General features: G+C 49.4%; 1 protein-coding gene across 1 annotated transcript in view; it reads right to left on the bottom strand.

Moving 5' to 3' along the window:
- Window positions 1-2,020, bottom strand: part of Cd38 (CD38 molecule) — a 41,306-nt gene extending 39,286 nt beyond the window's left edge. Inside the window, exon 1 of the mRNA XM_005402521.2 lies at window positions 924-2,020. Coding sequence (XP_005402578.1) covers window positions 924-1,180 — 257 coding nt within the window. The 5' untranslated portion in view covers window positions 1,181-2,020. The remainder of the gene's footprint in view (window positions 1-923) is intronic.
- Window positions 2,021-11,929: the final 9,909 nt, after the last annotated feature.

Consider the following 11,929-nt stretch of genomic DNA (forward strand, 5'->3'; position numbering starts at 1 on the left):
TTAAGGCGAAAATAAAAATAAGACCTTTTGCTTTTGCTTATGCTACCCTTTCCCGCCCCCTCCCCTTTTTTTTCTCTTTTACTCTCTACTTTGAAACACGGCCTCCCTAAACAGAAAAGTTACCCAGGCTGGGACTTGTGATCCTCCTGCCTCAGCCTCTCTGAAGACTGCTTTTTAAGTGCCATTTCCAGTTGCAGTGTAGCCGGAAAGAGGGCGCCTCAAAGTCTACTTTCTCTTTCACTGAAGTATTTATCTGTAAAAACAAAACTCTCAGCGGGACCCTCAGAACCTTGGAATGTGAACAATTTGCAAGACCTGGGCCTCCGGGTTCCCCCGCCCGTGAGCTGAGCGCGGCGGCAGCGGGACTGGGTCGCCCGGGAAGTCTGGGATGAGCATTTTGCACCTTTAAGCGGAGGGCAACCTCGCAGCTCGCCTGGGGGCCTTCCCAGCCTCCGCTGCACATCTTTAAAACCGAGTCCCACCCGGAAGGCCCGGCCCCAGAATCGAAGTGGGGTGGCGGCCTCCCAGCGGGGGGCGCGGGGTCGGGGATCCCGCAGGTCCAGGCCGGCGGATGGGTGCTGAGCTTAGCGTCGCTTCCCTGACAGGCGGAGTCTCGGACCTTACAGCCCCTGCGGCTCGGCTAACGGGCACAAGCTTTCGGGGGCGCGCAGGAAAGAGCGCGAGTGGTTTTGCATAAATAAACAAAGTCCCCGCCGGCACCCGCAGGCTCAGCGCGGGCTCCGCACGCCCCGGGGCAGGCGTCCCACGCTTTCTAAGCAGGGACGAGGACGGACCCCGCAGCGAGGTGACCGTCCCTGCTGCGAGGCTGACCCGGGCTCTGCGCCCTCCGCGGACACGCGTGGGGCCCGGGCCGCGTCCGCCCAGCTGTGCCCAGCTGTGCCCCGCGGGACCACTCCGCTCACCTGAGGTCCAGCCGGACGAGCTGCGTGTAGCTGTAACACCGGCCCAGGACGAGCTCCAACAGGTTGCGGGTGGTGCCCGCCCCGTTCCACGCCAAGGGCTCGGGCGTCTGTGCGCGGGACCACGTCAGGGCTGCCGCCAGGACCACCGCGCAGGCCACCAGGACCAGGAGACCGAGGCAGAGACACACCCTGGATCTCCTAGAGAGCCGGCAGCAGCGCTCGTCCCTGGGCATCGGGCTGAATTCATAGTTGGCCATGAGACGGAAGGCGGGGTGGTCGGGGTGCCAAGCCGAGGGAGGCCGAGGCAGCGGGAGGCCGGGCAGGAAGAGAGGAGAGCGCCGGCTGTCTGACACTGAACCTCCCCGCTTCCTTTCGGTTGCTTTTTCTTTGCTTCGCTTCTCACTCCCAACCCCCCTGCTTCAAAGTTTCCGTGGGACGCCGGGCCAGTAAGGCTTGAAAGGACTTAAAAGACACAATCGTCCTCCAGCCTAGCGCTTCCAGTACATTGAGGGGCCCAGGTCCTCATCTCGGGGGAGAAAGTGCTACCTGGAACCCTCTGCAGGCGCCCCGGTCACACGGTGTGTCCCTGCCCTCCGCGTTTATCAACTCTGCTCTTCACGCTTGAGCCGCTGTGCTCCTTGCCGGGCTCCGTCCCCGCGTTCACACAGCGCCTTCTGCCTGAGAAGGCGGCCCTGTGCCCACGTCTCTTTCTGAGTTTCGACAAATGCGTGCTCAGCCTAACTTCAGTTTGATTCCTTCTCTAAGAAGCACCGGTGGTGAAGCTCCGGCCTCAAGCCCAGCCCTGGCTGGGGGACTCAGCAAGCTCTTTTTAACCTGTCCGCCTTCAGATGGGAGGCGGAGATTGGTGGCCCTACCGGCTTTCAGGGTTTTAGGATCGAGTGGGTTCGTGTTCCGAGGGGCTGAGCACAATGCCTGGCCCTTGCTCAGTGGTCGCTAACCTGTTACTGCGGGGTTTACTGGGCCGCAGAAGAGGTGCAGTTCCTCCGTGTGTGACATGAGTTTAGGACAGGGTGGGAATCGGAGTTTAAACACCCATGGGCTTTGTCTTGTCTTTGCTTTCTCCACAGAACATCTGTGGCATTTCAGCAGAGACCTCAGTCACGTGAGGGGTCAGACCACTGGATTTCCATGGGGCAAATGATTTCCAGGCAGAGGGAAGAGCGGATTTAACTCGGCTCACTACCAGACTCCTGAGTAGATAGATGGGCAAGGGAGGTCCCGTCAACTGGGAGGACCCCTCCCTGGGGCCCCTGCAAGCCTCCTTGACCTGTCCCTGCAGCAAGGAAACCACTGCAGCTAAACTAGAAAGAGTGTGGTAGGAATGAAAGGTTCAGAAGGGATCCAGAGGCCAGATCACCATGGCTCTGTAGGACAGGATACAAACTCTTTGGGTTTTTTGGACAGTGTACTTTATTTTTAACCCACTCAGGTCACTATGGGTCTCAGTCTGGTGTGACATTCTAAAGGTTTAACCTGCCTCTGCTATTGAGAATACAGTGCAGACGGCAAGGACAAAAGGTGGAGACCCGTAATGACGACTTTGAGCAGGACAGGAGGAACGAAGCAGAGCTGAATTCTGCATGTAGTTTGAAAGTAGAGGCAGCAGGATTAGCTGCTGAGCGAGTGTAGCCTTTGTTAGCAGGAGAGAAGTCAAAAATGACTCCCGGATTTTTGTTCTGAGTAACTGATCAAAGGAAGGACAGCTTCGCTACATATACAGACGGGAGAACTGGCAACAAAGTGGATGTGGCTTGGAGGTGGGGAAGCGTGCATGGAGAATTCTGTTTAAATGCAGCAAGTCGGAGAGGCCTGCAAGAGGACGCATCCAGCAGCCAATAGGATACAAACGTCTGTGGTTGAGGAGAAGGACCAGGGCTGCAGGCATCACGGCAGGAGGGGTTTGCGTACAGGTTTTAGGGCAGGAGCAGGAACAGGGTCATGTAGAGATTATGTGCAGAGAAGAAAGTTCCAGAGGCTCACCCTGGGGCTTTCCTGGACTAGAGATCAGAGAGAGCTGGGAAGGGTGAGTGAGACGAGAGGAAGGGCAGCCGGCCCGTTATGGGAATAACGACTAAATGTATCACTGTAGAGGAGCAGGGAGGACAAGCCCACCCAGAGCAAGTCCAAGAGAGTATAAGCAAGTCGTGTGTGTGTGTGTGTGTGTGTGTGTGTGTGTGTGTTTACTCTGTCACAAAAACTAAGGACACAGTTGGAATATTCTGGGGACCCCGGGGGAGAATGTTTTATCCGCAGATGAGACCTCTATCAGCGTGTTTGTGGGATGCCTCACTGGACAGGAAACAGCTGACAGTGAAGGACAGGAGGAAGTGTTCAGAGCAAAAGGTCTCTGTGTAGGCAAGAGGAATCCCAGGCTGGTGAGGGTGGGATGGGTGCTCTGCGGCTCACAGAAGAAAAATGAACAGGGCTTTAAGGCTTGGTGATGGAGACATTGCCTTCCGATGACTTCCCAGTAAGAAGCAGGTGGCCCTCTCCTGATGTGAGTGGGGTGCCAGTGGAATGGGACAGAAGCTGGGGAAGCACTTGGGCTGTGGAATGAAAGGAAAAGTCTCAGGATGTCCACAGGAGGTCAGGGATTTAAAGATAGGCCTGTTGGTGAGCTTGTGTTTTGCCCAGTCACTTCCCACAGCTTAGACAAAGGGAAAAAGCAAGCAGAGAGCTGCATCTGATAGGGTTGGGCTTCTTAGGAGCAGTAATTTTCTAAACAAAGTACCACACATGGAATGCCAAACACTATAGAAATTTACTGTCCTACAGGTCTGAAGGCTGGAAGTCCAAGGTCAAGGTGTAGCAGGGCTGGTTTCTCCTGAGGCCTCTCTCCCCGGCTTGCAGCTTGCTGTCTTCTCCCTGCCTCTTGAGTGGCCTTCTCTTTGTGCGTGTCTGTACCCAAATGTCCGTTTCTTAGGAAGACATCAATTGCAGTGGATGTGGGTTCATCTTAACGATCTCATTTTAACCTGAGTGCCTGTTTAAATGTGGTTACTCTGTCTCCAAATATAGTCACCTTCTACAGCCCTAGGGCTTAGGACCTCAAATAAGAATGTTGGGAGGACACCACTGAACCCCTAGCACTGGGTACAGTACAGCAGAGCAACAGAAAGTCAAGGAAGTTGAAAGTTTAAGCAAAGGAAGGTTTTTCTGATAGTCTGTGGCATCCACATCCTATAGAAACCAAAGTGAGGGCAAAAGAAGGCCGCAAGAAAAGACGGAAAGATGCACAAGCTCATGGCCAGGAGGGCCTGATGTCCTCGTTACTTACCTGCTGTGACAGAATAGCTGACACCCACAATTTAAAAGAGCGGAGGTTTTCATTGGCTCGCGGTTTTAGTCCAGGGTTGGCTGGCTCTAAACAAAGACAAACTGGCCAAGGGGTATGGTGAAAGAAAGCTGCTCACATCAGGAAGGAGAGAGAAGAGAGGAGCTGGGGAGGAAGATACACCTTTCCAGGTCATGCCCTTGCTACATTTTATGTGTAGATGCCACCCTGAGGTCTCCTGTCTTCATAGGTAGGGCTTTGGAAGGTGACTTGATCATGGGACTGTGACACTCATCCCTGGATTAGTCCACTGATGAATTTATAGGTAAATGTGACATTGGGAGATGAAGCCTCATAGGAGGAACTGGGTCACTGACAGTGTGGCCTGTAAGGGTTTATCTCCCTTTCCCCTCCCTTGATCACTTTCTCTGCTTTCTGTCTGCCACGCCACGAGCAACCCTCTGCCGTGACCCTCTGCCATGTTGCCTGCCTTGGAGCCCGGAGACCACTACTGAAACCTCTACAAACTGTTAGCCAAGATTAACTTTTCTCCCTTAAGCTCTGGGCATCAGGTATTGTGTCCCAGCAAGAGAAAAGTAACCAAGACACCCCAGTGGTCCACTTCCAACCAGGCCCATCTCCTCACGGCAAGCCATCTATGGCATCCCCAGAAGCCAGTCTCCTTCCAGACATACGAGACTTTTAGGGCCGTCCTAGATCTAAACCATAAGATCAGGTAAGGGGACATCTGCACTTGAGTGGTTTCATAGGCATTGTGCCCTCTCACCATCCCCAAATGGACAGTTAATCTTCCTCCAAACAAGCTCCCTTCCTGGTTTTTCACTTTCAGCAAAAGAGCCAATATCCCCCCAGCTGTTCAAACTAGAAACTTCCAAGTCTGCTTGGCCTTGTCTCTCCCTCCTCCCATCTGGTTGTAGGAGGTTGGTGGCTACTGCTTGCAAATTGTTCGCCATGAGTTCATTTCTGCCTCTCCACTCCCACCAGCTCAGTCCAAGCTCTTTCCCACGCAGGCAGGGCTTCCAGAGCATTTTCCCAAATCCGCACACCCTGCCCTCCATCGGCTCTCTCTGTACCACAGCCAGGTAGGCTGTGTTCTTCCCAGATGCTCTTTTTAAAGACATAATTTCTCCGGCAGAGATCTGATTCCCTCGCCTCCCCACTTGCTCTGGACATAGCAAGCAATATGTGGGCCCCTTTCAGCTTCTGCAACCTCCATGACGCATCTGTCTCCAACTTCCATGACATCCCAGCCCTGCCGGGCCACTCTCTGTCTCCAGCCAGCCTAAGTTCTCCTCTGCCTTCAGCCTTCACAGGTGCCAGGCCCTCACTCTCCTACCTCCTCCTGACCTGTCAGGTCTGGCCCCAGTGCGACTTCCTCAGGAAGTCTTTCCAAACCGGGCCAGGTCTCCAAGCTGCACTCTCAACTCAGTGAGTAACAGGTACGTGTATTTCTCCTGGGACAGTGCAGATCTTGGAGACTCTGGTCTGGACCACTCAGCCCAGAAAGCACCTTCTGGGAATTTCTTCTAGGAGGTCCCCTCCTCCTGAGTTTGCTCAGGGCTGGGCCAGCAACCACTGAACCATTTCTTTTTCTTTGTATCTAGAACTCAAGTTGAAGTCCACAAATGCTGGTTGAAAAAGTAATAAATGACCATTCTGGCATCTACTACTCTGCCCCTTCTTAGAAGTGGAGTATTGTGCTCAGAGGGTTTTCTTGCAATGCCAGAGCTAAACTACAAGTGTGGAAACACAGAGTGAGAAATGTTAGTTTTGCCGGCTTCATTTTCTCACAGTATGGCTATGTCCCTGCCTTCTTCCACCTTGTTATCCTGTGTTTTTCATGTTGTCTGAAGTATAAGGCTAAAAACCAGTTCTGCGTCATAAGCCTTGCCTTCTCTTTCTTGGTTGTAAAGTAAAATGTCTGGGGTCTGTCCCCCAAAACATTCCTTTAGAAAGGGTATTTCCTTTTGACAACAGATAAAATAAATATACATGGAGTAAAAGATGACTAGATCAAGGTGGTAGACATAGATGATATTTCTCCAGCCCCAAATCCCCCTCTACTATTAATGACCAAGTAGCCCTTATACATAGACACACAAAGGGCCTGTAATCCCAGCACTCAGGAGGCTGAGGCAGGAGGATTATTGTGAGTTCAAGACCAGTCTGGGCTACAAAGTGAGCTCAAGGCCAGACTGAACTGCATAGCGAGACCCTGTCTCAAAAAGCCAAAAAAAAAAAAACCATAAAAAAAAACATACCCACATATAGGGAGAGAGACAGCATTGTTTCGTTGCTTCATAAATTTGTGACATAAGGCATGACCCCTTGGGCATTGGGATTTCTTCACAGGATGATATATGTTGAAGACACCCATATCAGCTCATGTTGCTGTATCTAATTCTTTTATTTTATATTATTTTATTTTATTTTTTATTTTTTTTTTTTTTTGGTTTGGTTTTTCTCCGGTACCGGGAACCGAATTCACGACCTTGCGCTTGCCAGGCAGGCGCTTTGCCACTGAGCTAAATCCCCAGCCCCTCTAATTCTTTTAAATAGCTCTACCATTCTGTTGCACAGTATTCCATAGTTTGCTTGACCAGATACTTATTAGTGGGCCCATAGGTTTTCTACATGTTCATTACTACACGTATTGCTACCGTAAATATTCTTGTGTTGGGATACTTTTCACATGTCCAGGGACACACACTCTAAGGCTGTGATGGAGCTCAGTGGTAGAACTCTTGTCCAGCATGTGCAAGTCCTGAGTTTTTCCCAGTATCACTGAAAAAAAAAAAAAAAATCAGGCACATATGCTGTCTTAAATGTATACTTCCTGGGTCAAAGTGCATGAACACTTTCAAAGATGTGATGTCATGATTTATATCGAGATGTCCTACTAAAGCCTTTTGTGATCTTAGGCAGGACTTTCAAAAGGTCACTGGGTTAGGAGGCATCATAGCTGACCTGCCGGTAGGAGCGGGAGCCCGGCTGGAAGAGGCATCATTGCGGGTGTGACCAGGAAGGCTACTTCCTGCTCCTCCCTTCAATCCTGTGCTTCCTGGGCACCGTGTCTGAGCCGCTCTCCTCCACCTCACCGCTCTGCCTTGCTGCCCTGCCTTGGAGCCAGCAGGCTATGGGCTGAAATGTGAACCAAAATAAACCTATCTTTCTTTAACTTGTGGGTGTTTTTATCCAGCCACACGAAAGTGACCAAGACCTATGGGCACCGATAGGCTTTACTAATTGACCTGTGCACAGTAGTGCCTGAGAATCCAACTTTCCCAACATTCATACAACTAGGCCTGCGGGTGAGCTACGTCTTCATTTCTGGTTTCTAATCAGCAGCGTCTTTAGGGAATTTCAGCTTGTAGTTCCTCTTCCTCTTAAATATAACACACATTTGAGAAAATGAATCCTAAGGGGACCCTGAAACCCTTTCCTTCTGCTAAGTCAACTGGTTGGAGGACATTTTCCCTTTGTCTTTTGTCTTTCTGCAAGTAAGGTGCTCAGGTACAATGTTCATTATCGGATACTAAAAAGTATCCATCTCTTCCTAGCACACCATATTTCTGTGGCATGATTGAGGCCAAGTTACTTACATTTTTAAATTTCCATTTCTCATCTGTAAAGGGGTATAATGCAATGCCTATTCATAAACTGAACTGGAGACTATTGGGGAATAACAGACACACCTAGAATGGGTTAGAAACTCAGCACATGGTAATACTGTTCCCTAAGGCCAGGGATGTAGCTCAGTGACACAAGTGCCTGCCTGGTAATACAGTTCCCATGGGCTTATTTGTACATAGCTGCAATGTACAAAGGCTCAAAAAATGACACACCCTAGTGTTCATTCATGCAACAAATATTAAGGACCTGCCAAATGCCAGGTACTATGTTAGGTGGTGAGGACACCAAAATAAACTGCCTTTGAGGAACTGATATGTCCCATAGCAGCAAAAAGCATGGGTTTTGTGGTCATGTACAAATGGGTAGTCTCTGCCTTTTAGACAAATAATAAAACTGCTTTGAACCACAATTTCCTGTTCTGTAATATGACCTTAAAAACATCTTGGGGCCTCCCTGAGTTCATTAGTGCCTGGCTGCCAACAAGTATTCAGCAAATAAGCACTAATACCACACTGGCTGTGTGAGAGACAGGAGTAACCTTCAGGAAGGCTTTCTCAAGACAGGGATGCAACTCAGGCTGTGAAGTGCAAGCAAGCACAAAAAGAGGAACAGGCACCTAAACAGAGCCACAAGGAGAACACCAGGCCGAGGGAGCCGTCCAGGTAGGTGGTGGAAATGCTGGTCCTACAATGGGGGTTTCAAGCTTTCTTCTGTCTTCAGCCAATTACATTTATCATCTTTAAATCACTCAAGGTAATATAATCATGTTTTCAAAATTAGAAATAGAGAAAAGAAGAAAAATACCCCTCATTCTGAAATAGTAACCCAAGTACCCTTAAAATTTTGCTTATCTCTCCAGCCTTTTTCTTAATAGGTGATATCTTTGAAGTTGCTTAAAACATATTATTTAACTTACTTTGTTATTTTACAATTTGTACCTGCAAAATTAGTAGAAATGCAAAGATGAATATTTGGGGAATACTTAATACATTTAAATTAAATATGATGTTATAGACACGTTCTTTCTGAGGCAAGACAAGAGAAATCAGGTAAAACAAAGGAGACCCCAAAAAATCATAATTTTCAAATTGTACTTTTAATAAAAACTACAGGTTCAGAACACAAAGCAGTTCAACAATTCCTAAAGGCCTATAAATTCCCTTGTAAAATAGGCCTCTCCCCTATGGATGGACTACAGCTCTGTCACTATGAGCAGGCCATCACCCTTCTACAGAAAGGCTGTCACCTTTCAGTCCCCTTCTTTCCAGAGACCCACAAACTCTATAGACTTCTACCCCAGAATTCCTATAAATACACCCTGCTCAAGGCTCCAAAACACCCCTCTCACTTTGGGGGACCTGCTTTATATCTTTGAGTCTGCCTTCCAAATCCCTTTGAAGGCTCTTACTGATGCATCCCTAAAGTTTTCTTCCTGAGATGGAAGTTAGCAGCCCTGCAAGCTGCCCCTGATGGGTGGGTGAGTCAAGGTTCTCTGCCTCCACTTGGGGAGCTCCCTAGACCCTGTCTGGAGACAGTCCTGGTTCACCGTACATGCAGGATCCCTGCCAACCCATGTCTCCTTTCCCAGGCTCAGATGCTAACTCTCACCCTTTGGAGGCTCATGGACCCCAAACTTCATACGCAGTCTCCCCAAATCTCAGGCTTGCTATAAGAACCTCTACATACAAAACAGAGACAGCCTCTATGGAAAGCCCCTAGAAATCGGGGCACCTCCTCTCCTCAGTTCTCCCACTGGAAGGTCTCTTCCCTGAGGAGAAGGCCATTGCCTGCCTTTGTTCACCAGCAACACCAAATTCACTGTGTCCTCAGCACCAAGGCAATGCCCACTACATGGCTGGCACATGGGAAAAGAAGGAACAATTCCCTCTCCCTCAGTCAAACTCATGACAAGAGGCTGAGCACCCACTCATAAATCCAAGGTCTTCCCCAGATTCTCCAGGTAAAATCCATCAACAAGCATGTGTTACTCATTTGCTGAGAACAAAGCACAGTGCTAGAAGGAGCAGAGGAAGGTGATACAATTAATTGGCTAATTCTGCTTTTGCCCTTTCCATGACAACTGTTAACATCATTAAAGTGTCCAGTACTTCGCAAGCAATATCCTCATGCCAGGGGCATCGCATCAATGTGTCCTGGGTCCCGCATTATACTTGAGGAGCTGGGGCCTAGAGCTGACTCTGTTCTTGAGGAGGATTTATGGCCCACAAGGGGACTTCAGGAAACGTGCTTGGGTGCGGGCCCAGGACAGCTGTGAGGAGACCTCAGGTGCCCCTGGGAAGCTCAGGGTCCATCTGCTTTCCTGAGAAGGATCCCGCTTCCTCAACATGTTTTCTACCTCCTCAAGTGAGAAGAAGCGTGAATAAAAACCGAGTATTGAAAACAACAGGAAAGAACACTTCATGAGGTCGTCAGATCAGTTCGTGCCCTGTTTTTTTCAAGCCAGTTTATGAAAAGAAGAGTTATGTGGTTTCTTTTACCACAGCCTGAAACTGAACAAAGGGCAACCTTGCATTCACTAACTTTTTTTTCTGTATTTTCAATGAAACAAGATTAAACAGGGTTTGGCAGAACGCCTGAAAATATTTTTAATTCACTTGGGCTGCCTGCGCTCGCTCTCTGCCTGTTTACTTAAGATGGGGACAGATCCGAGGGCACAGAAGTTAGCTTCTCAACCGCTTCCTCAGCGAGGCCTAACCCAGCCTGCCAGACCCAGGGACTTCCCAGTGCTTCCGTCTGCCCGTGCCTCTCCCTAGGTCCTTCCTCTTCCTCAGCCTCCTGGTAACAGCTTAGAACAGTGGTGGCGCACCTCTCAGAGCTTTCAGTGACATAAACAGCCCACTGCGGCACACGTGCCATAGGTTCGCCACCAGTGGCTTAGCTACTCAGTCTCTGGGACAGGTTTTCAATCTTTCACCTCTGGATCCCAAGCTCCTTTATGTGTTTCCTTATCCTGGTATTTTTGACAGTTTCTTCACAGCCCCCATTGCCTTCCACCAGGGTGTAGAGTACAGAAGAACACCAAACTGTCTCTGCCTCAAGTATGTCCCCAGTGACTAGCAAGACGCTGGTCTCCACAGAATTGCAAAGCTGTCAGTGCATATCACATTTCAACCTAAATGTCAGGGTCACCTTGCCATGGTGGCACTGGAGAACTGGGATTCAGATCCATGTAGTGGGCATCTGAATCATGCTCTTCACCATGTTACCTGTCGGCTGATGGTAGATCTGGACACACAAGGCCCTCCTGGGTGTGGTAGCACACACCTGTAATCACAGCGCTCAACAGGCCCAGGAAGTCTGGGTTATGCGGTGAGTTCAAAACCAGCCTGAGCCACATAGTAAGACCTTGTCTAACACCCCTCCATGTATAGATCTATGGGCTAGGGGGCAGATGTGACAGGAAGCGTCTCCCATTAACCTGATTGAGCCCCTTCCTAGCCAATCACTTGGCCAGGAGCTGGGTGTCCTGAATAAAGATGGGTGATCTTGGGAGTGGAGCCCCACATCAGCTGAGAGAGAAGCAAGGGGAGGCTCCCGAGAGGAAAACCAGGATATCATCAGCAGACAAAGGGTGAATAAACACTGGATATCAAAGAACAACAGAAAAGCACACTCAGTCATGTCGAATCTAGCCCACTCACAGCACATGGGCAAAGTTTATACGTTAGTCATTCTGTATATGCATTTCAAGCCCACTCAGGACGTCCATTCGTGCCAAAATGTTCTCAACAGATTTTCTTGTAAGATATTTACTTCATTCCTAGGGCGTTTCTGCTTCCCATTCTTTATTCTAACACCGAGAGACTGAAGGTCAAGCGTCCCCGCTGGGGAAGGAGCACATTCTTGGATTTCTAAGAGTAACTGGGCATCATCCTGAGCAAATTCAAAACAAAACAAACTCAGCAGAAAGCTCCAAACAGAACTCATTCGAATACTGTAAAATGTAACATCGCTGGCTGAATTTTTGAATTTTGCTTTGCCCTTTTAAAAAATAAACTTCAGTATTTAGAGCAGTTTTAAGATCATAGCCAAGTGG

This window comes from Chinchilla lanigera, unplaced genomic scaffold (genome assembly GCF_000276665.1).
Source record: "Chinchilla lanigera isolate Chin_1 unplaced genomic scaffold, ChiLan1.0 scaffold00079, whole genome shotgun sequence".
NCBI classification, from domain to species: domain Eukaryota; kingdom Metazoa; phylum Chordata; class Mammalia; order Rodentia; family Chinchillidae; genus Chinchilla; species Chinchilla lanigera.